We start from the raw sequence: 27617 nt of genomic DNA on the forward strand, positions 1-27617 counted from the left end.
AGTACTTAAAATAGGTCAAAACAGTTCGTTTTAACTTGTTTTAATCAATAAAATTTAAACTACAAGGCTTTTGTAATTCAACAGATGTTAAACTTTGTCTGTTGGCATCTTAGCTTCATGTGTTTCTAGATAAGAAGTATTATATACTACATTATCTAATTGAATAACATTTCTTACCTAGACACAGCGAAGCACTCTTAACTTGAAAACATTTTCAAATAAAACAAAAGTAATGGTAAAAAACTTGTTTGTTCATTAAAGAAATAGAAACGAAAATGTATTACAACTTTTTGCCTGTTTAAATCTGTAAAGCTTTTTTTTTGTCTCGATAGTTAAGACTCATTAATCCTTGATACAATAAAGTCAAATCAATTTTGTTTATGAAAAAAAATCATACTTATATAACATTTCGATGTTTGAATAAAACAAGGTGTTCAAAAAATGTTTATTTAAACTACTAAAACTTTATAAGAAATGAAAAAAAAATAATTCGTTCATAAGTTTTCAAAAAATGAATTTTTATATCTTAATTTTATTATTTTCTTTAACGCTTCCAAATGTTAATTAAATGTTTTTATTTTACTTTTAGGTCAAAAAAATCTGTTTATTAACAGCAGATATGTCGTTTTTATTAAAAATCTTCTTAAAAAATTTTCTTAAAGCTTTAAGTAAGGACGGGTAAATAGCATAAAAATATATGCTAAAATAACAACTAGAATGGCTTATGTGTGATAATATAGCTTTTTATGACTTACTTTTATCTCAAAACTTGTATTTCATATTACACTGTAGCACTTTATTGCCTTAAAACATCCTACATAGTGCCAATAAAAACAATTTTTAACGAATATGTTAGCTAAAACATCGTGCAAAAATTGCTTTTAGTAGTTTTAAAAATGTCAGATCATTTAAATTTAATCAAACTTACGAAACAATAACTAAAAGATTCGTATATCTTGTGATGTTGTTTTTTTTTCCAGTTAAACTGATTCAATTAATTCTGCAGACGACTTTAATGATTAATAGCAAAGATGATTCACTAATGCAACAAATACAAAGCAAAAATTGTTTATACTTTCACCTAGATACGATCTACGTATGTTGCTAAATTCAAATTGGTTTAGAAAAATGAACTTGTTCAGCTTTTTAAGCTGTTCTTATATTTATTAACTATTTTTAAAATTTTGTTATGATGTGCTTATTTTCTGTAGTTCTCTAGTTCTCTCCATTTATTTTAATTTACGTTAATTTGAAAAAGGTTCTTTTGAAAAATGCCTATAAGTAAAGCTACTTTTACAAAAACATTGACAAATGAATATCTTACATAAAAATTTAGTTTTTTTAAACTTTGTAACATTTTTTTCTAAACTAAAAAGTTATTGATGTGAAAGCTTTGTAAAAGTTCTTTAGCCTTAAATTTACTGGTAAAATTATGTACAAACACTTCAACATTAACATCTGTATTTCAGTCCTATGATAATTTTATTAGCAAGTTTTATTTACTTTGTTAATGAGAGTTTAAAGTAGTATGCATTGTATGTATATGTAAAGCATCAATGATTTTTCATATAAGAAACTAATAGTATATTTAAATACTAGAATTTATTTTGTTCAAATATACTTGTTAAGCAATTTAATTTTTTATATTTGTGAACTTAAACACATAACACAAGTTGTTAATTATCACGCAAATTCATTTATTATAGACTTATAAAATATTTGTACAAAAAAATTAACTAGATTTAAGAAAAACATTTAAAACAACCGTCTGTTTTTATGAGAAAATATCTTTAGTATACACATTTACTCATTAAGAAGTATCTTAAAAAAAGTTCACACTTGACAAAATCAAAAGTAGATATATTTTAAATGGTTATATATAAACAACATCACATTTTCCCACGACAGTAAAAGTTTTTTTTAACGTTTTTTACTTAATACATATTTTACGATTTTTATTAATTTATCATACTGTTTTGTTTGCTAAAGTAGCGGTAAAATAAATTTTTTAATATTATTTTAGTTTATTTTCAATGTTTTAATTAAGACGAGTTTTGTTTCAGATAATAAATTAAAAGTTAAATATAGCTCTACAATAATTAGTTTTTTGATTCTTAGTTGAATTATTTTTTTAAAGTCTGTTTTTTATATAAAAAGAACTTAAGAAAATTTAAGTCTCATTTATTTTGTGATTTGTTTGTTGTATTTTTATTGTACCTTGTATACTTATTTTTTCAACCTTTGTTATATAGTTTATTTTATTACGTTTTAGTTGTTTAAAATTTTAGAGTAATTTTGTATCGAAAAATATTTTCAAATCTTGTGATCGAACAAAAAGCAACGTATACAGATATAAACAATCTTTTATTACAAATCATATTTAAGAAAGTATTTTTGAGTTAATTGAAAAATTTATATGGAAATTTGTGTATTGAATTTATGTGAAATAACACTTAATTAAAATAAATTCACACAATTATGTGCGTAATACAAGAAGGAAGTGTAGTAATATATTTTTTTCATTTAAAGATTAGAAAACTTTTCTTCCTAATATCAAACAACAAAGAAAAAGTGTGAAAAAGTTCTCATTTCTATAAGCTTGAAAAATGATTACTTGCATCAGACTTTTCAGTGAATGTTTTAAAGACAAAAAAAGTTGTGAAAAAGTTCTTGTTTCACTGAGCTTAAAAAATGAATTATTGCATCAGATTTTTTAGTGTTTTTTTTTTACTTTTTGTCGAACAAACAGAAAATGTTTATGTATAAATACTTAAGCTTCAGTATTTTATAGTTAGTGTTTAAATTTTCAATTCAAATATTATTACTGAATAAATTAGTTATTTACTGTAGCTATTTTTTTATCATGGTTTTTTATTGTTTATCAGAGTACTGTTTTAAACAACATTATACTATGTTAAATTTTGCACAGATGTTCTTAATCAAGTTTAAGCAGATTTGTTGTACTTAATTACCCTTTTTTAATTTGTGTAGAAAAAGCTTGTTTAAATTATTCTTTAGTATGTTAATGTGGTTTTATAATACAACCAATGAAAATTGCTAACTAGAAGGAGTTGAACTTACTTTTTTAATAAAGTATTTATCTTTTTAAATTAAAGTAACGAAGTATTTTTTTAAGTAAAAGTAGTAATTTGTTTTCAGAGACCAACTTATTTTATTATTATGGTAGTTTAAGTTTTTGTTTGTATAAATTTGTTTTAAATTTAAACTGTTCAATAAATATAATTCATGACAAAACTGTTTTTTTCAATATATTCTCACTGTAAAATTAAGGTAGTTCTAAGGCTGAGAATATTTGATGACGGAAATACAATATCATTTAAATGTAAACTAGCTTAAGTGGGTCAAGAACTTAATAGTTGTTTTTTTAATTTTCAAACTTTGTAAGTTTCTTAAGTTTTAAACTACTTAAATTTTTTTAAGTTGATTATGTATTTTTTATTTATCATAAAGTGCTAACATTTAGATAAGAAGGTAATCATAAGATGGTGTTAATAGATATTTTGCTACGACCTGCGATCTTCTCAGTTTAGAAAAATTTCAGTTAAATAATTCAAGGCAAAATAGTCTTGGTGGCAGAGCTTACACTGAGGCAAAAGTTCTTTTGATTCCCATAAAAGGATTGTGGTGACGTAGAACGGTGTCAAACTAATTTTTAATGAATAAGTAATGCGAGAGACTTGCCCACTGTGACGCAACGAATCGAATCGCTCACAACAAACAAAATACGCGGCTGCTATTTTGTATGCAAACTTTGCACCGCTATTTATATCATTCACCTACTATCTGTGCTTGTGTGGTACAGCTTTGAAACAGTTTTTTAGATAAGTGACACTTTTTTTAAGTTTATTGTTAAGACTGTAATTACTATGCAAAAATTATTTTCTAGGTGTCTGTCCAATCACCCTTTTAATTTAAACACAAAAGTGGTTAGTTCAACAACTAACAGTTTGATTTTGTTTTACAATTGTAAAATCTAATTAAAAGTAGTGTGATACAAACTTTAAGCTTTTAAGTATTTAAAGTACTCTTCTAAGTATTTTTTACCACTTGTTAAAGACTTTGATTATGTGGATTATAAAAGTTACTAAAATAGTTTTAAAATATTAGTGGGTCATGTTTCTCATTATTTAATTTTAAAAATAAAGAATATTTTACAAGTTTTAAGAGTTATTAGTTAAAAATAAAGTATAGTTTAATCATTTAATCTAATTAAATTCGATTTAGAAAAACTATAAAACAACGTGATTTAGTTTACAACATTCAGTTATAGCAACTTAAGCAACACAATGTTTCTAATTTATATGAACTAAGTTGATTAAACAAGTTTTACAGCATTTTCTAAAGAACTTATATTCTTTCGAAAAAGCAACAATTTCTTCATACATACTAATATCAATATTCAAAGTCCTGTAAGCATTTTTTATAGAAAATATTAAAATAGCTTTTGTTTTTAGTGAAGTTTAGTATTTAACTTTTTTTTGTCAGTGCCTAACTGTACTCACTTTTTATAATAGTTCAAGCTAGTCATATTTTATCAACAAGTTTTTCTATCAAGTATCAAATGTATGAGCTTTTGTTTAAGAAATGTAAATATGAAAAATGTGTCGGTTTTATTTAATAAAAAAATTCAATTTATTTTTGTTTTATTAATCAGTTTTAAACGCAGTTAATAAAGTTTAGATACAACCCTTTTATTTATTTTATTGTTTTCAGCTCCAATTTTTCAAATTTGTTACAAAAAAGTAAAAACTATAGCCTTCCAATTTAGTTACAGATTAAAAACATATTTGAATAACTTTAAACTTGATTAAAGTTGGTATGCTTTTGGTAAGAAAAGTGTTAATGATTACGTATTTTTGTAAAAATAGGTTTACAAAAGGTTAAACCTTCTAAATGTACTTTATACAATTTTTTAATTCAAAAAAAAACCATACTACACTATGAGTAACTGATAATAAAAAATTTATGAGAATTTGAAAAAAAGCTTTGTTTAGATAATTCAATTTTACAATTATTAGTTTATTAAAATTTTATTTTTTACCAAAAAATAATTTAATTTAGTTTTAGTTTTTTTGTCAACAAAAATCAAATTATTTTAATGATATTTCAATTAGCATGAATGCTTTTTTTGTAATTAAAAGCTCCTCATATTAGCAATTAGTTTAAATTTCAGTTAAAATGTTAAGCAAGGTGTTAGCTAATGCATTTTAAGTTGTTAAAATCACTTGAGCTGGCGTAAGGCTTAACTGAAATTTTAACTAATTGCTAATATTAGTTTCATCAGTTTTAGGCAAGTTCTTAGCTAATGCGTTATTTGTTCAAAACAGTTAAGCTGTTTTAAGGTTTAAATATTAACAGCTCATTTAAAGTTATGCTATTGGACTAAAAATTTTTGTTAAGTTTTTAACAGTATTAGTAAAAAATGTATTAAGAAATTAATTTTAGTTTAAACTAAGCTGATCTTATATCTTTAAAATGTTTATTAAACTTATTAGCAAAATAGTTGATTCTTTTTAGATTTAGTTGGTACAAAGGTGTAAATTTTATTTATAACTTTATGTTTCAGAGTTGAGTTATTAAATGCAACTATAAACTTTTCTGTGTGATAACAATGCTTAAATTTATATTTAAAATGTTAAGATTTAACCTGCTATCTTCCTATAAAAAGAGTGTAGTTTACCTAATGCAGTTAAAACATTTCATTGTAATACTAACTATTATAACTAGTTTAAAAAGTTACTAAACAGCTTAAAGCAAAGCTATATTTCACTAAACTAATTAAGCAAGTCTTTACAACATAAACAGATTAAAAGTGCTTTTATTTTCTAATAGAAAGGTGTATAACATTTTGGTTTTAAAATGCCGCTTAAAATGCCTTCGTTCCTGACTGGTCTGACCCGCAAAAAGTTGCTGAACGAGGACAGTGGGGAAGGGACCAAACTGAAAAAGGGCAGCCTCAGTGTCCTCGACCTTACCGTCTTGGGCATTGGAAGCACTTTGGGTATGAGTTTTTTTATTGAACATTTTCATAAACTTGAAGTATAAATTTTATAGCTTACTTTAATTTGTTAAAACGTATATAGCTTTTTTTAATTTGTGAGAGTTTACTATGTACCTATATACTTTTACATCAAGCTACAAAATTAAAGTTTAAGATTGGTTAAACAAGACTTTTTAGCAGTTTTTTTATAAGGTTTTTTAGTTTAATTTTTTTTTTAGTATTTTGCAATTTAAAAAAAAATTTACTTTGTTTTGTAATGAAACACGAGCTATAAACAAAATAAAATGAACATATCAACAAATAAAAAATATTAGAACTTTTAAACCAAAGTATTGTAATAAGCAGTTGTTTTAAACAACATGTATTTCAATACACACTGTCAATAAACTTTTTTTTAGTGTTTAAGTTTAAAAACACAACCTTGGTTTCAATAAAAAGTAAATATAAATGGATTTTCAGGTGCTGGAGTCTACAACCTGGGAGGTCAACAGGCTCTCAATACCGGACCTTCTGTAGTTATATGCTACGTTATTTGCGCCTTCGTCACTCTTCTATCAGGTAGTTACAAATATTTTTGATTGTACTGTTCAGAAGAGAACAATATTATAGACAATAAGATAAAAAAGCTTTTTTTGTCTACTGATTTTTTGTAAAGAGACAAAAAACGCTTTGTAAAAACCAAGTTTAAATTTTTTATGTAGTTAACTTTTAGCTCTGAAGCAAAAATAATACTTATATACTTGTGTATATAAATTGAAGTAGAACGTTAACTGAACATAGCTTTTTTGTCAGTTTATAAAGAAATATGATGGTTGTACAACGTACATTGTTATTTATTACCATTCCAAAATTTCCTGCAGCTTTCTGTTTTGCCGAGTTCGGAGCCCGCGTGCCGAAATCGGGAAGTTCTTACATCTACGCTTACGTCACACTGGGAGAAATATGGGCGTTCACCATCGGGTGGAACCTCATCTGCGAGTACATGACCGGTTAGTTAAAACTTTAATCTATGTTTTTAGTTCTATTTATTTAAAAACTTACATTGTTTCATTTGAACTGTTATTGAGAAAACTTTATTAGTTTATACGCTTATTTTTTTTTGAAAAATAATTCCAACTTTTTTTTCCAATGCAGGATCAGCAGCGTTGGCGAGCAGTTGGAGCAACAACATCAACTCGCTGTCCGACGGAAAACTGCACGACTGGTACAACTCCACCGTCCCGCTGCTGCAAGACTCGGAAATACTGAACAGCCACTTCGACATCGTCGCCGTTGCCGTCATTCTCCTTCTCACTGGTTCGTTTGAAATTAACATGGAACAATCAAAATTTTAACTTTAAATTTCAATTTAAAAAAAAGCAAACTGTTAAGTCTTTCAGGTAGTGAATTAACGTTCTTTATACACTAAGCTTTTTACCCTCTCTTTTAAAAATCATAGCTTGAGCAAAAACTTAATTAATAAACCCAAATAATTTTTGTTATTCCACTTAAACTTTATCAGACAGCACTCAACAAACAACTCAAAAACTAATTATAATTTTTTTTCAGCTGTTACGATAGTGGGATCGAAACAGAGCAGCTTGGTCACTCAGGCGTGCACTTACGTCAACGGCGTCGTCATAATGTTCATGATCGTCTGCGGCTTCGTCTACGCCAACTTCGCCAACTGGTCGACCAAGTCCGATGACGTCATGGCGTACCTGAACGACGCGAACAACACGAAAACGACGTTCTGCCTGGATGAGGGAAAAAGCGATGGTGAGTTTTATTTTTGTGTTGAAATCACTGTTTGAACAGCGCTAAACACGAGGAATTTGCTTTGAAAAGATGTAAAATAAAGTTTAATTATGAAATCTTTGTGTTATATGCTTTGAGAGAACAAAGTAAAACTTATCAGTTTTTCTATAAGTTTTGGGCTGTTATCAGTTTATAATTTTTTGTTTAGTAAAAGTTTTGTTAATGTAAAACACGTTAGAAATTTTGCGTAAACGAACAAAACTGCTTATAATAGATGTGAGAGATAAGTTTTTTTTCTAGATTTTGTCTAGCGCGCTTGAACAACTAAAAATCAATGTGTGCTTTGAATAATTGTCGAAAAAATCAAACATTACTGTAAATAAAATGTAAATTTTTTAGTAACTACGTTTTTATAAAAATATGTCAATTAAAAGATTTAATTAATAGATTTCTAAGTCACATTTTCAATTAAGCTTAATTTGATTTAAAATAAATAAGCAAATGCTACATTTTAATTTTTCTTTTTTATAAATTTGAATTTACAAATTATTATTTCCAGATCATCAAAAACTAATGCATGTTTAAACACGAACAGTTCAAAGTATAATTATGTACAATTTGAATATATTTTTAGCAAAATTAAAAAAAAAACAAAATATTAAAAGTTTTCAACTAAAAAAAAATTAGACTACACGCTAAACAAAACGTAAAACTATTGCACATAATGCACTTATTTATGAAACAAATTAAACAATAACAAAATATTTTTATCAATCATACAAACAAAATAGAGCCGGAGTGTCCTGCAACTGAAGGAGGTTTCGCGCCAAGGGGAATCCTGGGAATCGTGAAGTCTTGCTCGCTCGTTTTCTACGGGTTCGTCGGCTTCGATGTCATTGGAACCACTGGTTAGATAAGTTTACTTACAGTACTATTTCAATTATTTTCTGAGAACAATTTAGTTATAAACTACGTTTTAATAATGTTTTGTTATTTCCTAAAATGATAGTCTATAAACTCAAAGTGTTCTTTAGAAAATCGTTAAAAAACAAGCTAGCTGTGATGCACTTAAATTTAAAAACTAATCACAAAACTCTTTTAAAGTGGCTCATTTTCAAAGATCATTTTTTCAAGCCAAAGACATTAAAAAATACTGTTCTGTTTAACTTTAAATAACATTATTTTAAGTAATTGTGTATTTCAAAGAATCTTTAATGTCTCCTCACATACTACAAACGTATATACTTATAAAATATATTACTAATATATTATCGATATTTTATCAAACTGATAATCAAAACAAAAAAACGTTTCACTCGAGGTGTTAATCTAGGTTGATCGACAGTTGATAATTTAATGTTATTCAAAAGAAAAAGAAAAAAAAAAACATTGTTTTGTTATAAACTCTTGCATTATAATTTATTGAATAGAGTCTTGATAGTTTATCTTCTTACGTGTGTATAAGTTAAGAACACTTTGTTTCTAAATTTAGAAAAAGGACACAATCTTATATTATTATCTTTAAACAAGCAAACAGGGGATGAAGCAAAGAAGCCTTACTGTTATAATATAATTAATTTTTTTTTCTAGTTACTGAACTTATTATTGTAATCTTCATACTCTAGGTACATGATATAAGCAAGTATTTTAACAAAAAGTACAATATGAGTATTACTTAAATAAAATACAAAACAGGGGACGAAGCGAAGAAGCCGCACAAGTCCATCCCCCGTTCCATCTTCCTCTCGTTGTCAGTGGTCACCGTCGCCTACATCCTCCTCAACACCTCCCTGACCCTCATGGTCCCATACTACTCCATCGACCACAGCGCGCCCGCCGTCAGCGCTTTCGGTAAGATAGGGCTCGATTGGGCGAAAATCGTTGTGGGGGTGGGGGCCACCGCCGCCATTACTTCCAGGTTTGTAGAACTTGTTATAGCTAGTGAATACGGTTCACGTAAAATACATTTTGAACGTTTAGTTTTATTTTGCTGACATTATCACTTATACGGTATGTTATTGTGAGTAGGAGTGAAGGTTTTTAGCTGAAGATTTTGAACAAACGTTTTGATTAGCTGAGAATTTGTGCATGGAAATTCACGCTTAACTTTTATGAATTGCAAGTTTTACCTAGTTAAACTTTATAGAACTAACATGAAGTTACAACTATAAGCATAGAGTATTTTTTAGTTGCAATTTTACCTTTCTCGCAAATGTAAATACTTTTTTTTGTACATTGAACAGCTTGATGGGTACCATCTTCCCTGTCCCGAGAGTGATCTACGCCATTGCAGAGGACGGTTTGATATTCAAAAAGCTTGGATTTGTGCTGAAGGCCACTCAAACCCCGGTATTCGCGCCATTAATCACTTCTTCAATTGCATGTTGGTTGAACTTTTAACAAGATAGCAAAGAAAGTTGCAACAAAATAAATAAAAGCTATAAATAAATTTTTAGGTGATTTTTAGACAATTAGTTAAATGCTTTTCTGGGCTATTTAAGTACATATAAGTATTTCTATAAAAGTTAAATTCAGAAGATGCAACAAATTTTTTTTTAGCTTAAATTATAAGAAAATTTTAAATGATTTTTTTAATCCAAGTTTACATAAAAAACAGCCATAGTGAGCTATTAACAAATAAAAATAAACAAAAGACAACAACTAGCAAATATTCAACAGGTTTGATAGCAAGCATGTTCAAGTTGGACGATTTGTTGGAAATGGGCACCATTGGTACCCTGGTGTGTTATGCCCTCACATCCGTATGCGTCCTCATTCTCAGGTTTGTTATATGAAAAAAATTTAGTTGCACGGTTATGAATAATGAATGACTTTTTTAGCATTTTATAAACTTTAGGTTGAAAAATATCAATTGATTTTTTAAAGTTTTTAAACAACTTTTTATATATATTTTTTTTAAACGCAAAGTTAGTTAGAGAATTGTTGTTAAAAAGGTACAAAAGCGAAGATGACGTTGCCGACGAGCGAAACATTTTCAAAAAAATGATCTTCCCCGACGACAAAGCCAGCAGGACATCGGGAAAAATCGTCCTCGTGGCCACACTATCTTTCTGTAAATTTATTCTTAAAATTACTTGCTTAGCTGAAAATTATTTTTGTAGTTTTTAGCTTTAGATTTTACGAACCATAAGCTGAGTTGACATGTTCTTTAACATTTTTCAGCTGTGCTGTCATTGGTATTCGGGGCAGTTATGAATGTTCAGGAGAAAGGAGCTCTCGTGTACTGCTTCATTGGGTTCGTTGCATTCTGTCTGCTGGCCCTGACCTTCGTCATCTACAGGCAGAAGCAGCAACCAACTGACCTTTACTTCAAGGTTGGTAAACTTTAAATCTGAAAATAACTAATTTTAAATACATTTTGCAAAACATGCATGTTTTTTACTTCCACCAGAGTAAACTGTAAATGTAAAATGCTTAAGATAAATGTACATTTTGCAAAAATTGTCCTTGACATAAGCAATATAACCCCAAACGGACAAACGTGTAATAAAGTGTTTAAGGGACGATATCTATTAACAAAGGTATTTTTTTTTTAATTGCTGCAAAGTAGGTGACTGTAAAAATGAGTTTGGGAAACCTAGCTTTAAATAAATGTACTTTACGCAAAATATTTAAACTGTAAGAAACACATGTACTTAACAGGTTCCGTTCTGCCCGTTCTTCCCCCTCTTGTCAATTTTCTTCAACTTGTTTCTGATGTGCCTATTGGGCGCCACTGTTTGGGCGTTCTGGATTGTCTGGATGGTGATTGGTTAGTTTTTAGTTTATATTTTTAAAATCTTGTGTTCAAACGAATACTTCCTATAAAAGTATTCAAATTTGTATTTATAGTTTTATTTTCTTATTCATTGAATTTAAGCTTTTAGATATAAAACTTGTTGGAAATTTTGCTAACAACTTATTTTTTTTTTACTCTTTATGCTGTTCATAGTCGTCAGACGATTAAATAAACAAATAAACTAACATCAACTTAAAAACAAAGGTTACGTGATCTACTTCACCTACGGACACAAAAACAGCGTGGTGGGCAAGAACAACAACTCGATAGAAGTGACGGAAAAGATGGAGATGAACAAAATCGACAGCAAAGGTGACGAAGTTGTCGACGTTTGAAGAACTCTTTATTTTTTTTTGTTACGGCTCAACACTGCTCACCATTCTGCCTTCTGCTGTCTTTTTCTTTTTTTTGTAAAGCTTTTTGAAGTTTTTCCAGTAAACTGCTGATTTACCGTTGTTTCGCGTACTTTTAATAAAGCAATATTGCAAATGTTATCTATTATTTTCGTATGTCTATGTTGAAAGTTATATTGAAAACAAACTTACAAGAAGAGCACGTCAGGAAATGTCTTTGTTTAGAAAAACTTTTACTTAAAGTTTACGTTAATAAAAAACTTATACAAACAAATACGAATCGGTTGCAGTAAAACTGTCTTTGTTATGCAGTTGAGAAAGGTAACAAAACAGAAGTTCAAAATAATGTTTAAACTATTATCCCTAATCCATTTTACTCTAACATACGACATATAAAACTAAAAGAAATATTTTGTTACGGCCGGGTCCTATTTAACTTACAAACTTTTCTCACAATGTCTAGTGCATGGGTAGGCAAAATTTTCAATCGGCGGGCGAGATGTACAAAAATGTAATCCTTTGCGTGCCGAGGTGGTTCAATTACACTTGAGTTACGAAAATTACTCAATTGTCGAATTCATTTTGATATAACACTACTTGTATGTGAACCTGTTTTTTATTATATATTTCTAAGCTTCCAATCTCCCATAAATTGTACCTGAGACCATTTTTATTCAATTTCAGGTTCTAGAATATCTAGTGTAAGTTTTGAAATTTGGTTTATTGGTCCAGGTTTACAGGCTTGCGGGCCGAAACTTAGTCTCTCGTGGGCGGACTCAACTTATATTTGCTCTTATATTCCACTTATATTGGCATGACGGTTCGGGTCCGCGGGTCGTACGTTGCCCACCTTTAGTCTTGTGTAAGTTTTAAAACTTCGAATACGCCTAAGACCCTTTTTCTCTTTATCATAGACTGTATAGTGTAATTTCAAATTTTCTTTTTTTTTTAACTTGTCTAGTGTAATTTTCAAAATTTCTCCTTAGTACCTGGCAAAAGTTTAAAGACTAACCTTAAATCCGCCAAAGACTTTTTTTGCTCTTTATCAAAAATTTTAGAATGCCTAAAGTTATTTCAAATTTTCTAATGATATACAATGCAATTTTCAACGATTTCACTTAATATCTATTGTAAGTTTCAAAACTACTCTTAAAAACGACAAACATCTTTTTTTTTTGTTGTTCATCATATATTTCAGAATGTCTAGTAAAAGTTCGAAACTTATTTAAAATACCTAATGTAATATACAAACCTTTCTCGTAATATCTAGTATAAGTTTTAAGACTCACCTCAAATATCCCTAAAGCCTTTTTTTTTCGAGTACACCGTCAAGTCCAATGCCCAATAAATTTCTAAGCTAAAAAATAATTACTGGAAACAGCTGAAAACACTAAAACTAGTTCAGTGTATTTACCGTAATCATAATATTAGGGTCCGGCAGGATTCAAACATTACTTTTAAGTTAGCATCCAGATCTAAAAAGGTTTTTTCCAACAAGATCCGGTTAATCACTAGTTTTAATTTTACAAAGTATCTACATTTTGTTTATAGTAGATCAGTAAATGCATAACGTTTTTAAGGTAAGCTCCCTACTTTATTGTTTTAAATAAATAATAATTTAAAACTTTTTGTTTCGAACACATATAACAAAGCATAATTTAGACAACTTTTATTGTACTATACTTAGTACAAAATTTGAATCAAATAAAACATTTATAAACAATCAACTACTAAGGGTTTTTTTTTTTTGTTTTTTATTTTACTGAAAAATAGAAAAATAACTTTTTGCACTCTTTATTGTTTAAACTTTAATGGATTTCTTACTTGTTTAAAAATCTTTTTTCAATTCTTTATTCATTTAATGGACATAAAACTCAAACGGTTAAATCAAGTTGTATTCTAATTTGCTTTATACTAGGTTTAGTTAAAAATAGAATTAGAAACCTTAAGAATAGTTTAAGTACAAGAATGCTAAATTAAGAACATTACAAATTAACAGCAGAGTATTGTAGTTATTGTTTTATTTCATCACATACAAATAAATAGCATAGTATTTTCATCGGCTTCTAATTATATTATCGAGGTCATCACGGTATTCGTTTGTGACTTAAATACATAATTTACTTTACATAGAAATCTTTTTTTTTTTTTGTAAAGCTAATTACGCATACATTAGCAGTTTATTAAAGTTTATTCAAACATTAAGGCACTCAAAAAAAAAAACAAGTATACTCTTTATTTTAAATAAAACAAGTTATTTAACTTTTACTATTAAATAGAATTGAACATAAATATATAAACTCTAAAGGAACACTATAGTATTCTTTCTGCATACAAATGGTAGTTTTCTATTTAAAATTCTATTATTCATTTTTATTCTATTATAGCTCCCTTTTTGATCGAGTCAAAAACGTTGAACTTACTTAAAACAAATTGCAACAGTTGTATAGCTTCTCTTTCAATTAAAATTAGTACTTAACTTGTTTGGTATTTATATCTTAGCTTTCACTTATTAATTGAATGTTTTTCTAAACTATTTGAAAGTTGTTTTTATTTTTATTTGCCGGTTTAGTGCAGTTTCTGACTTTGCAACCTAAAATGTCTGACTTTACAACAAATTTACAACAGTTTCTGACTTTACAACCTAAAATTTTTCAACTCTCTATGTCGATCGGACCGACATCAGTTCGTTTTTTACTTTTCACTTTTTGAGTAGCATTTAGCTTTTTCAATTCTTGTGTATAATTAAAATGTTTAAATTTTTTAAATAACACCCTAAGTTTATTAAGTTAATAATTAAAATTTTTATTAAGTGTGTTTTTAGAGTTGCAATATGTAAACATTATGTATTGTACCATAATAAACTTAAAACATTAGGCGAAAACAAGGTTTATCAAAAACAACTATGTACACATAGTATTTTGAATTATACATTAGTAAAATTTTAATAGTTTTATTATTTTAGTTTCTCAAATCTTCTTGGAACTGCCAATTTTCTTTCCAATTTTTTCTTTATTGTTTTGGAAGGTGTTTGATATACAATCAAGTCGGTAAAGGTGGAACGGTCAAAAACCAATTTTATAGAACAAGAAATGAACAGAAAAACGATAAAGTTTAAAAAGACTTAAAATTAAAAAACTTTGGAGTTTATGCAGCAAAGTATAGCTACTATTGAGTGAGTATTGGTGAGTTCTATTGGGAACGGGTCTAAATTGCACGAAGACAAAATTGCACGAGGTTACTAAATTGCACGAGGGGACTAAATTTCACGAGAACAAAATTGCACGAGTGCACAAAATTGCACAAAATCAAATTTATACAAAGCCAAATTTGCACGAGAGCACACATTTGCACGAGGGAACAAAATTGTACGAAGACGATTTTGCACCAAGGGTTAATTTTGCACGAATTACATTTTTGCACAAAAGTAAAAATTACAGAATAAAAATAAAATTAAAAAAACAAAAAAATAATCAAAAAATAATTCAATTAAAAAAAAATTACTGGCCGAGGGTAAGGGTTAGAGGTATCAGTGATAGTAAAACAAAAATATTAAAAATAACTAATAAAAATACTATTATGGGAAGGTTTTTAAACGTATTTATATACCATTTGCAAATTAATATCAATAGATTATTCATTCTGTTTTTTATATTTTTTTGAAATGTATTTAAAATTTATCACTTGAGAATAAAACTTGTATGGTTTTGATAAGCTTTGTAAAATAAAATAAACAAAACAAAATGAATAATCTATTGATATTAAGTTGCAAATGGTATATAAAATACTAATAAAAACTATAATAAAAAAAAATTCAATAAAAATTAAAAAGCTACCGACCGAGGGTAAGAGTTAGAGGTAACAGTAATAGTAAAAATATAATATAAAATAATTAAAAAAATTATGTTAAAAAAAATAACAAATAAAGCAAAAGAAAAAAAGTTACCGACTAGGGTCTAGGGGTAACAGTGATAGTAAAAGAAAAAAAAAACTACTAAATTTAAATATGAAAAACATAACAATAATAAAAAAATTGTCTCCGAGCAAAATTGTCTGCTCATGCAAAAGTATCTTAGTGCAATTTTGTATGCTCGTGCAATTTTGTATGCTCGTGCAAATTAGACAGCTATCCAGTTCTATTGTATCCAGACATGACGTCTTTTTTACAAATAATTAGCGTAAACTTGTATTATATTTTTTAATGACTTTTTCTGAAGTTTTTCTTATAAAATTTAAATAAAAATAATTACGGCTATTAATCAAAATCTTAAAATTTAATTTTTATCTGATTTTTTGTTTTAATTTTAAATTTTTAGACCATTGTCAAAAGTTTTTTTTTCATTGTAAATTTTTAAAGTTTTTAGTTATACATTACAAAATTATTCCATCCATTAAATTTATGAGTTTAAAACTTTATTTTTTGAAGTCTCTTTGAGTTTTTTTAGACTTTCTTGCATCGAAAAGGTTTGTTTGATTACTTATTATTTTACTTGCTTGCTAAGGGCGATTAAAAAGTAATAATTCAAGCAAAATAATGAGTTAAAACACTATTTTTGTACGTTTTTTTAACAAATTTTTTCTAAAGATTAATAATTTTGTATTATTGGACTACTGTGGTTGAATTATATGTTGTGTTTTTGAGCTCTAAAATTCACTGCGTTAATGCTCTATGCTCAAGCTGAATTCAACTTACAACAAAAAATATTCTATAGTTTCAACTTTGGGTTAATTTGTTGTTTATCAAAAAAAAAAATTGAAACTGAGATGACATGTTCAACTTTTGGAAGTGCAAAACAAAAAGTTCAAAACAAAAAGTGCAATATTTCATCATTTTACTCAAAGTGCAGAACAAAAAGTGCAGAATTACATTAGTCCACTCAAAGTGCAGAAGAAAAAGTGCAATATTTTATATGTTGCTAAAATCAAAGGTTAAAGTTAAAAAAATAAAAGAATTTAAAAGACTAATTTTAAAAAATGCTGAATCAGCAAATATCAGAGGAACTACGTTTCACTTAAAATCAGACCCGTTTAATCACAAAGAAAAACAAATTATGCAAAAAATAAAAATTCCTTGACAAGACGTTAAAAGGTATCCGTGATGAGCAACTCGATAACCTAAAAGTTTTTCGTGCACCAGGTCCTAGAATCAAAATTTTTTGTCGTTCAATAAACTATAACTTCAACATTATAGTTTTCAATACTATATAAAATTATTAAAGTACTTAATTATCAAGTTAAAATTTTAAACATATATGAGTATGACGTGAGGATTCTAGTAAATTTAAAACGAATATAATGTATTCATTTATGACGTCTAAATAAAAAAAAACTGTGCTTTCCGTAATGTTAACGCCAAAGTTACTCATTTAATCGAACTCATATTTCGTATACGTAATAAGTATGACGTAACGATTCTAGCAAATTTAAAATAAAAAAAAAATTGTTTATGACGTCACAATAAAAAAAACTGTGCTTTCCGTAATGTTTACGTCAAAGTTACTCGTTCAATCAAACCCAAATTTCGTATACGTAATCAGTATGACAAAACGATTCTAGCAAACTTAAAATTAAAAAAAAAATTCATTTATGACGTCACAATAAAAAAAAACTGTGCTTTCCGTAATGTTTACGTCAAAGTTACTTGTTCAATCGAACCCAAATTTCGTATATGTAATAAGTATGACGTAACGATTCTAGCAAATTTAAAATTAAAAAATTTTTTTGTTTATGACGTCACAATAAAAAAAAACTGTGCTTACCGTAATGTTTACGTCAAAGTTACTCGTTCAATCGAACCCAAATTTCGTATACGTAATCAGTATGACAAAACGATTCTAGCAAATTTAAAATTTAAAAAAAATATTCATTTATGACGTCACAATAAAAAAAAACTGTGCTTTATGTAATGTTTACGTCAAAGTTACTAGTTCAATCGAACCCAAATTTTGTATACGTAATCAGTATGACGTAACGATTCAAGCAAATTTTAATTTTATTTTAAATGTTCATTTATGACTTCACAATAAAATAAACTGTGCTTTCCGTAATGTTTACGTCAAAGTTACTAGTTCAATCGAACTAAAATTTCGTATACGTAATAAGTATTACGTTACGATTCTAGCAAATTTAAACTTTATTTTAAATATTCATTTATGACTTCACTATAAAAAAAAAACTCTGCTTTCCGTAATGTTTACGTCAAAGTTTATTAAAAAGAATTTGTAAACAGTACTGAAAATAAAATTAAACTTTCGAAGTTTTTCCTTTGTTTGGCCTATTTATTAAAGATAGTAAGTGTAAAAACGTTTTATATTTAAAATTTATCTTTTTTCTCCCTGCTTTGTTTATAATACCTATAACAACAATTTTTAATGTTAACGTTTTGTTGCATCAGATTTTTTACAAATTTTAAATGTTGACCTTTGACATATCAAACTGTTTACAAACTGTTTTTATAAACAAAGTATTAATTGAAAAATTTGTTTTGGAAAATTATATTAACATAAATAATTCAAAAAACTTCAAAGAATGCGTCCGAAGATAGATATTACCTTGGAAAACTTTTCAGAAACCTTAAAAGTCATTAATCAAACATCTTTTTTTACTATTTGGCAGTCTAGTCCAAAGGAAGCATCTGAGGTGTTTGTCAAGTTTGTACTTACTGGTTGGAGGAAGTTTAAGAAGGATAAGTTTCTTAAAGAAACTTACAAAGTGAGAAACTTTTTTATTAACAGGAAGATTTCAAACGTAGAAGACTTGAGATTAAGTTATGGTCAAGTCCCGGAATATTCTTCGAGAGTTATGTTGGGATCTGAAAAGATTAAGGAAGTGAAATGCAACTCTAGTGATAGTAAAAACCAAAACCAACCAATTGAAAGTGTATCCGGAGTTGGAACCTTCACTTGAACAAACCCTACATAATGTAAGTAACCTTTTATTTTTATTTTATATTATTTATTACAGAAAGTTTAATAAACATATCTTAGGACAATGTACTAAATAAAGAAACTCAATGCTCGTCAATAAAAAAAGTAACAGCTAAAAAAAAACAAGCATTTGAAACTCTACCAGAAGAAAGTGAAGAAAATATACAGATTGGGAGGTAATATATATTTTTTAATTTTAAGTCATTATATTAAATCAAAATATAAATATTTTTTACTTACAGGACCAGCACATCCAAATACCCCTATGCATCTCCTTTCCCCATTTTGTTTTATATGTTGGGGCGAAGATGAGATGAATGAGGATGAAGAATCAGTAGAAATCGAATGGGTGCGTATATTATTTGATATACCTTACAAAAATTGCATTTTAAATTTATTTTCAACTTTTAAGAGCTATATACAGAGATCTATACTATATACAGATACTATATACTGAGATAACTTCAAAACGAAAACTAAAATAAGTTATTTAAAGTTTTTAACGTATGATATTATAATATTTATTTAAGATACTATATTTCAGACGGATTGTTCTAGTTGTGCAAGATGGTTTCATAAAAGTTTAGCCAAACAAAAAAATAAGGATTTTTTTTGCGATTTATGTACTTGATTTAATTTTTATTCAAATTAAGCATAAATTTAAATTAAGCTTACATTAAAAGTTATTGTTAAAATTGTTATTTTTTTGATTTTCAACTACTTCATTCAATATTGCATCATTTTGACACTTATTTTGTCGTGCAGTTATTTTCAAGTTTTGTTTAAACATTTTTCATTTTCTCAACATTTTTCATATACATAAATACCATTTTTAGTTTAAAAAGTTCATTAATTGTTTGTTCGTAATTCATTATATAATGAAGAGCGGTTAATTGTTATTCTTTTTTAATTCCAAATTGAAAAAACTCGTTCATATATCATTCATTTTGCATTAATATAATATTTCGTTTAATAAAAAAAGCGTTTAGTTATTGTGATATTATTATGTTTACTATTGTGATATTGTTAAGCTGTTTATTTATAGTGACGTCATAAATGAATTTTCTTTTAAATTTTAATTTTGCTAGAATTGTTACGTCATACTGATTACGTATACGAATTTTGGGTTCGATTGAACGAGTAACTTTGACGTAAACATTACGGAAAGCACAGTTTTTTTTATTGTGACGTCATAAATGAATATTTTTTTTTAATTTTAAATTTGATAGAATCGTTACGTCATACTGATTACGTATACGAAATTTGGGTTCGATTGAACTAGTAACTTTGACGTAAACATTACGGAAAGCACAGTTTTTTTTATTGTGACGTCATAAATGAATATTTTTTTTTAATTTTAAATTTGCTAGAATCGTTACGTCATACTGATTACGTATACGAAATTTGGGTTCGATTGAACTAGTAACTTTGACGTAAACATTACGGAAAGCACAGTTTTTTTATTTTGACGTCATAAATGATTTTTTTTTTTAATTTTAAATTTGCTAGAATCGTTACGTCATACTTATTACGTATACGAAATTTGGGTTCGATTGAACTAGTAACTTTGACGTAAACTTTACGGAAAGCACAGCTTTTTTTATTGTGACGTCATAAATGAATATTTTTTTTTAATTTTAAATTTGCTAGAATCGTTACGTCATACTTATTACGTATACGAAATTTGGGTTCGATTGAACTAGTAACTTTGACGTAAACATTACGGAAAGCACAGTTTTTTTTATTGTGACGTCATAAATGAATATTTTTTTTTAATTTTAAATTTGCTAGAATCGTAACGTCATACTGATTACGTATACGAAATTTGGGTTCGATTGAACTAGTAACTTTGACGTAAACATTACGGAAAGCACAGTTTTTCTTATTGTGATGTCATAAATGAATATTTTTTTTTAATTTTGAAATTGCTATAATCGTTACGTCATACTGATTACGTATACGAAATTTAGGTTCGATTGAAGGAGTAACTTTGACGTAAACATTACGGAAAGTAAATTTTGAACTTTTTTGTTTTGCACTGCGAGAAGTTTTACATCTGAGATGACTATACATGCAAAAACTTGTACCAAATATTGTATACAATAACACATATTGTTAGAAGAAAAATGTGACTCACAACTAAGGTCAATGGATTGGTGTGGAGAAAGACCTTTCGGTCATCGAGCTGCACAATATTTACTTGTAACTAATACTTTGAGCTTACTTTAAAACAATAATGAAAAAATAAAAGCTGAAAAAGTAACTATATATACATTAATTTTTTTTTAAGTTTAAAAATAGGAAGCACCCTATTTTAACCCATTACTGCCAATATTGACCATAGAAACCATGGGCTTCCACACCGTCTCCTCCCCTAGATTTCAATTTTTATGATCATGTACATACACATTTTTCTTGTTGCCCTCTCAACAAGAGCAACCACAAAAAATGCAACAAATATCTCAAAATTGAATAAATGGGGAGCGTTAGTAATATTAGTATACATAAAATAATTAGTAATGTCATAAAACTGAAAGAGGGCCATGTATTTTAAAATAGTGTCTTTAAATTTCTAGTATATGTGTTTGCAGGTAAATGAAAATTAGAGCAAAAATAAAACTGTTTTACTGATTTGTAAACAATTCAGTTTTTGTCAATAAAATCTAGCACTAATAATTGATTGAATTTGTTTAAACTACTCAAAATAAAGTCACTCTTAACACTAAACAGCTAAATTTTAAAAATAAATAATAAAAATTAACAGATATTCTGAAAAAAATAAAGTAATAATAAAAGTATTTTAATTTAGTTAAATAAACTATTTTTAAACCTCAAACTAATTTTTAACAAATAAAATAAATAACCTGAATGTCTAAAAAATATCAAGTTTTACACTTAAGTTTAAAATCTTTATATTCTGAAACAAATGAACATTTAATATCTAGTAGACAAAAAATTACAAAATAGAATTAATAAAGAAAAATAACACATCTACTTGTATCAATGAAAGGTTCTATCAATTCTATCAATGAAGACAAAAGAAGACTATTAAATTTTATATACAAGAAACAAATTAAAAAAGTTTATATAATAAATAAAATAATAAAACCATCCTACACCAATCCAGCTCTACTTACATCCAGTTTATGAGACCAATAGCAATCAGCCCAAAACAGTACAAACACCAATACAAAGATATAAGTTTAACTATTGGTAAAGATTAGGCTTGATATTTTTCTAATTGTCTTTAACAACAATCTTAAGGGCATAGAGGGGGGTTGAACACCCTTTTTTGGTTTTTGATCCTATTTTATATAGTTTTTACTAAGCTACAAGATGCTTTTTACAAATTTGAAAGATTCAAAATGATTTTTGAGATATACAGGGTTGCCACACACTCAGGGAACTCAGGGAATCTCAGGGAATTTTCAAACTGTAGAAAATCTCAGGGAACCTCAGGGAAACTCAGGGAATTTTGGCATTTTTCTTTTAACTCAGGGAAACTCAGGGGAAGTTTTGATTTTTTCTCTAAATTTCAGGGAAGTTTTTGAAAATCTCAGGGAAATTTTTTTCTAGATCTAGAATGAGGTTTAATTAATCCAGATTCAATATTTTGTTCAAAATTAGTAATTTTTATTATTTAAGTGGTTATTTAGAATTTTTTAGCCTTGCGGCTAGTTCTTAAATATTCTTAGTATTAAAATTGTAGTTTTTTTAATTTAAAATTTATATTAACTTAAGTAAAATCAAACAGTTTAGAGAAATGAAAGTTGTTGTTAACTATTCATTGAAAAGTTCTAATAAACTTTTTATTTTTAGTTACTTATGTAGTTTAAAAAACACTATGTTGTACTATTAGTTCTTATTTTTTAAATAATAAAGTTATTTGTTATTTGTTTACAACTACTTGTTTTCAGTAAAAAAAATTAAAATGAATACAGATTAGTGTTGTATTACTTTTGTTAAAAAAATAGAGGTTAAATTTTTGTTTATAAATAATAATTTCAAAAGTAGTAGCAGTAATGGTAACTAATTTTTTATTAATGTTTTAATATACTTCACAACTTTTTTGTAGATTTAATTTTAAAGCTTTTTTAAGTATTATGAGTAAAGTACAGTAACCTCTCGCTTATTTACGCACATTGTGTCCACAGAAAAACTGCGTAAAGATACGAGAGATCGTAAAGATGATAGGTATTAAATTTACTTACTATAATGGCTGTTTTTTGATATAGCTTCTAGTTAAAAGCAGACTGGTACTTTACTACTTTTAACAATTTTTTCACTTAATTTATTAATATGAAAACAAAAGATAAAACTATACATCTATCAAAAAAAGGATTTTAATTTATATAAAGTGATAATACTTGTAAAATTATTTAATTAATTTTAATAAGTATATTTTATCTTAATGTTTATTTACATGTGACTTTTTTGATACTTAACATTTATATTCTATTGTACATAGCAAATTCTATTTATAATTAAGCTTTTGTTTACAACTAAGAAATGGTGTGATGTTTATATTAAAATCTGTTTCTATAGTCTTTTACAAAAATATGCATTTGGTGCTGTAATGGATTTCTTCTTCTGAACAAAAATATGTAAAATATAAGAAAAATGTTTATGCTACTATAACTTTGCTAATTTTGCCCACATAAGGATAAACTTAAATTTGATCTCCTATTGTTAACAAAATTTCTAATATACTTATGTATAACTAAATGTTCATTAACGAGTCAAGGACATAAGTTAACAAAATATAAAGATATAGAGAGGTAAGTTAGCATTAAAAAACATACTTTAAATTAAAAATATACAATAAACCTAATTTAAGCAATACTAGAATAAATTAAAATTTTTATTTTTCAAACTTTAAGAATTCTAAAATGCGTAACTAAACGAGATTGCGTAACGTCATGAGTGCGTTAAGATGCGAGAGGTTACTGTACAGATTATAACCTTGTTTAAAAAAAGTTGGCTTAACCATGAAGACTTCAAAGATTGGTTACTTGAGGATGTAGACAAAGAGAAGTTTAAATGTAATTGGTGTGGTGATGATACACCAATGGCCTTATCCAACATGGGTATAAGGGCATTGAAATCGCACAGTATGTTGAAAACATCTTAAATTGAAAGCCTCTAAGAGTAAAAATAATGCAATTACTTCTTATTTTGGTGGGGCTAATAGTTCAACTAGTATATCAGCTGCAACTTCTTCAACAGCTGCTGAAATTTATTGGGCTCTCAAGTGTACCAAAAAAACTGGTCAGGAAACTCTTGCGATAATAATAACACTTTATTCACTACCATGTTTCCTGATAGTGAAATTGCAAAAAAGTTCTGCATGAATAGAACCAAATATTCATATATAACAAACTTTGGTATAGCCCCTTTTTTTAAAGATGTCTTAAAAAAAACAATTTTGTGCTCGTCTTTTTATTCCATTTCATTTGATGAGTGTTTCAATAAAGTCTTGCAAAAAACTCAACTAGATTTGGTGGTGAGATGCATGAAGAAAAAAAAAGTACGCTGTCAATATTTTACATCAGCATTTTTAGGTCACTGTACTGTAGATAATTTAAATAAAGCCCTATTGACCGAAATTCAAGAGTTAAACCTAAAAAATTTGATCCAAATTTCAATGGATGGACCAAATGTGAACGTTGCTCTTGCAAAAAAAGTTGACTTTGATAGAGAGGCGTCAGGTCTACCTCAACTTAATAACACAGGGTCCTGCAGCTTGCACAAAATTCATGGTGCATTCAAGTCCGGTGTTGAAGCTACACCTTGGAAAATAAAAAATGTTTTAAAACATTTCCATTGCTTATTTGATCACATATCGGCCAGAAGAGATGACTATGTAACTGAAACTGGGACAACCACCTTTCCTTTATCATTTTGCGCCACAAGATGGTTAGAGTCAAAGCAGGTAGCTGACAGAGCCATTTTAATTTGGCCTAATGTTGTTAAAAAGGTACAGTACTGGAAAAAACTGCCTGGTTACAAACCTTTTAAGATTGAGTTTTTGAAAACAGTTTTTTTTATAAATTTAATGCATAAGCATACACATATAACCTTCCTTTTATTATTAAAGAAGAAAAATGAGAATGAGGTATTAATAATTTGTGTTAGAAGAGAAATTTTTTTTTTAAGATTTGAAAAATACTCAGGGAAACTCAGGGAAATTTAAGGTTACTCAGGGAAATTTTTGGTCACTCAGGGAAGATTTTTTGGCTCAAAGAGTGGCAACCCTGGATATAGCCGGTCAAAGTCGGAAGCAACAATAGGTTCCTTATGGAAAGCGCAAACTAAAATGGCAGAAATAGACTATTTCACTAAAAATCTATCTCCTCCTACGTTTTTTGAGATAACTACCTCAAATTTTCAGGAAATGTTCCTTGATATTTTTTAAAAATTCTGTCGAAACAGATTTTATATAAAAATTAAACAAAAAAAACAGTTTTTTTTTAGTTTTTTTGTTATAAAATTTTTAGTATTAAGTTTATAAAATTCTGTTCGGACAGAATTTTCTAAATACATCAAGGAACATTTCCTGAAAGTTTGAGAAAGTTATCTCAAAAAACGTAGGAGGAGATAGATTTTTAGTGATTTCTAGTTATTTACCATTTTAGTTTGCGCCTCCCATAAGGATCCTATTGTTGCCTCCGACTTTGACCGGCTATATATCAAAAATTATTTTGAATTTTTATAATCTGTTAAAAGCGTTTTGTAGATTAGTAAAAACTATATAAAATAAGATCAAAACCCAAAAAAGGGTGTTTACCCCCCTATGCCCTTAATTCTAATTGGTAACTTGTTGAACAATACTAATCATAACAGTAAAAGTATACTATCTTAAGGTCATTAAAAATGAATAGTGAATAAAAATTAATGAAGTTTAGCAATATAATGTTTAAGTTTTATTAGTTTATGATAAATAAGTCTCCTTATATTTATGTATTTATGAAATATAAATTTTAGCCTAAAACTTTTGTTAAAAAAGATATCAAATATAGTATAATTTCAGCTTGATATTGGTGTGACATCATCCTAGGTATTTACCATTAGTTTATGACAAATAAAAACAATTAAATTAAATGTTTAATAAAAAAAATGAATTAAAAAATAATAATTGAATTTTCTTTATCTATAGAATTCAATTTTGAGAAAATATTCCTTTATCTGTATTTTAACTCTGTATCTACTTATAAAAAAAAATTATTGACCAAAACTTTCAAAAACCCCTGTTTTTTTTAATGAAGCCTTTTTCTTAAAACTACAATAGTGATTGTATTTTCTAATAAACTAATTATAAAAAATCAAGTTTGAAAACTTCCATAATATAGTTTTAAAATGATGAAAATTTTAATTAATATTGTGCTTTTAGATTACATCTTCCTTATGGAACCTGTTTTGGTCATAAATTTCGATACCTTATACCTCAAAAGCTACCTGTATTTTTGTTAAACTGTTAAGTATCTAGTAGCTAAGACAAAAACTTACAAAATAAGACCAACTTATATAAAATATAACGGATTACCTCTGGTCTTAATGCAAATAAAAAAGTTAAAATATATAATATTTTTGTATATAATGTTTTGAATGAAAAAATATTAAGTTGAACTTAATTTTGTAAAAAAATGTAAACTGCAGTACAGTAAAAAATGGACTTCAGTTTTTATTATTCTTTTTAGTATTGACTGTTTATTGTAGTTACTAGAAAAACTTGATTTACAGCATAAGTTATTACAATTTTTTATCTCATTTATGTTTAAAAGAAAAACTACTATAATACTTAGATCAAGAATTTTATCCCTCATCTCATTATTGACATTACACAAAAAAAAAATATACTATAACATTCAATTTTCATCAGGAATGTTTAAATCAGGGATCCCTGAAGTAGGTCATATGGCCCACTTAGAACCATTACAAAAACTTAGTTGGCCAAAAAAGGCCAGCCAAGGGGGCCATTAGTAGTAAAGGGACCACAGGGGGCCCATGAGGTCATAATTTGAAATTTAGACTAGATATTCTAGACTTAATGGTGAAGAGCAAAAAAAAAAGGTCTTAGGTGTATTTAAGGGTAGTTTTGAAACTTAAACTAGATATTCTGGTGTAGATGGTGAAGAGCAAAAAACAGTCTTAGGCTTATAAAACAGTATTGTTTTGAGAAATCTTGTCCAAGGAGGCTGTAGCTTTTTAATTTCTTTAAATGGGGTATAATGAAAAAAAGGGAAAACTGAGTTAACTCAATACATGTTTATATACCTATTCAAATTTAAATACTAAATAAGTATTACTTGGTGTGAAAGCATTAAACTAACTTTTTGTAGGGTTGCTAAGAAATCAGGCTAACCAGGATAACTCTAGTTAGTTATAATTCTTTTGAAAAACTCAGGCTGACCTAAACTAGTTTTATAACTTTTATCTAAGTTTTGTTTCAATCAAGTTGTTTTTTTATTATTTTGGAATTTGTAAGTAATTTAACACAGTAAGTAGTTTTTTTTCAAAACTTTGCTTATTTTTTTTCAATTTTGTATCAAATCAGGGTGGCTTTTTTGTCTTAAAGAGTTGCAATCCTGTCTATTTTTCAGTCTTTTTGATTTGTCAACACCATAAAAAACTAACTTAACTTTCAATTAAGTTTTTTTTTTGTTTTAAACTTGTTGTTTCTACTATATTTTTTTTCTGCACTGAATATTACTAGAATTGAAATAATTTATTGGATCTTTATTCGTAGACCCACTGATATATCAGTGCAAAAGGTAGTTTTA

At 27.3% G+C, this 27617-nt stretch overlaps 1 protein-coding gene across 1 annotated transcript; it reads left to right on the plus strand.

Moving 5' to 3' along the window:
• The first annotated feature begins 5892 nt into the window (after positions 1-5892).
• Positions 5893-18817, plus strand: LOC145832446 (cationic amino acid transporter 3-like). The gene is made up of 14 exons (XM_082939760.1): positions 5893-6022; positions 6482-6580; positions 6883-7011; positions 7157-7318; positions 7571-7780; positions 8551-8667; positions 9455-9677; positions 10003-10142; positions 10439-10541; positions 10714-10832; positions 10943-11094; positions 11423-11531; positions 11763-11887; positions 18527-18817. The coding sequence occupies exons 1-14, from the start codon at positions 5893-5895 to the stop codon at positions 18815-18817; spliced, it is 2109 nt and encodes a 702-aa protein (XP_082795886.1).
• Positions 18818-27617: the final 8800 nt, after the last annotated feature.

Source organism: Thalia democratica, chromosome 3, assembly GCF_965202585.1.
Source record: "Thalia democratica chromosome 3, ktThaDemo2.hap1.1, whole genome shotgun sequence".
NCBI lineage: Eukaryota > Metazoa > Chordata > Thaliacea > Salpida > Salpidae > Thalia > Thalia democratica.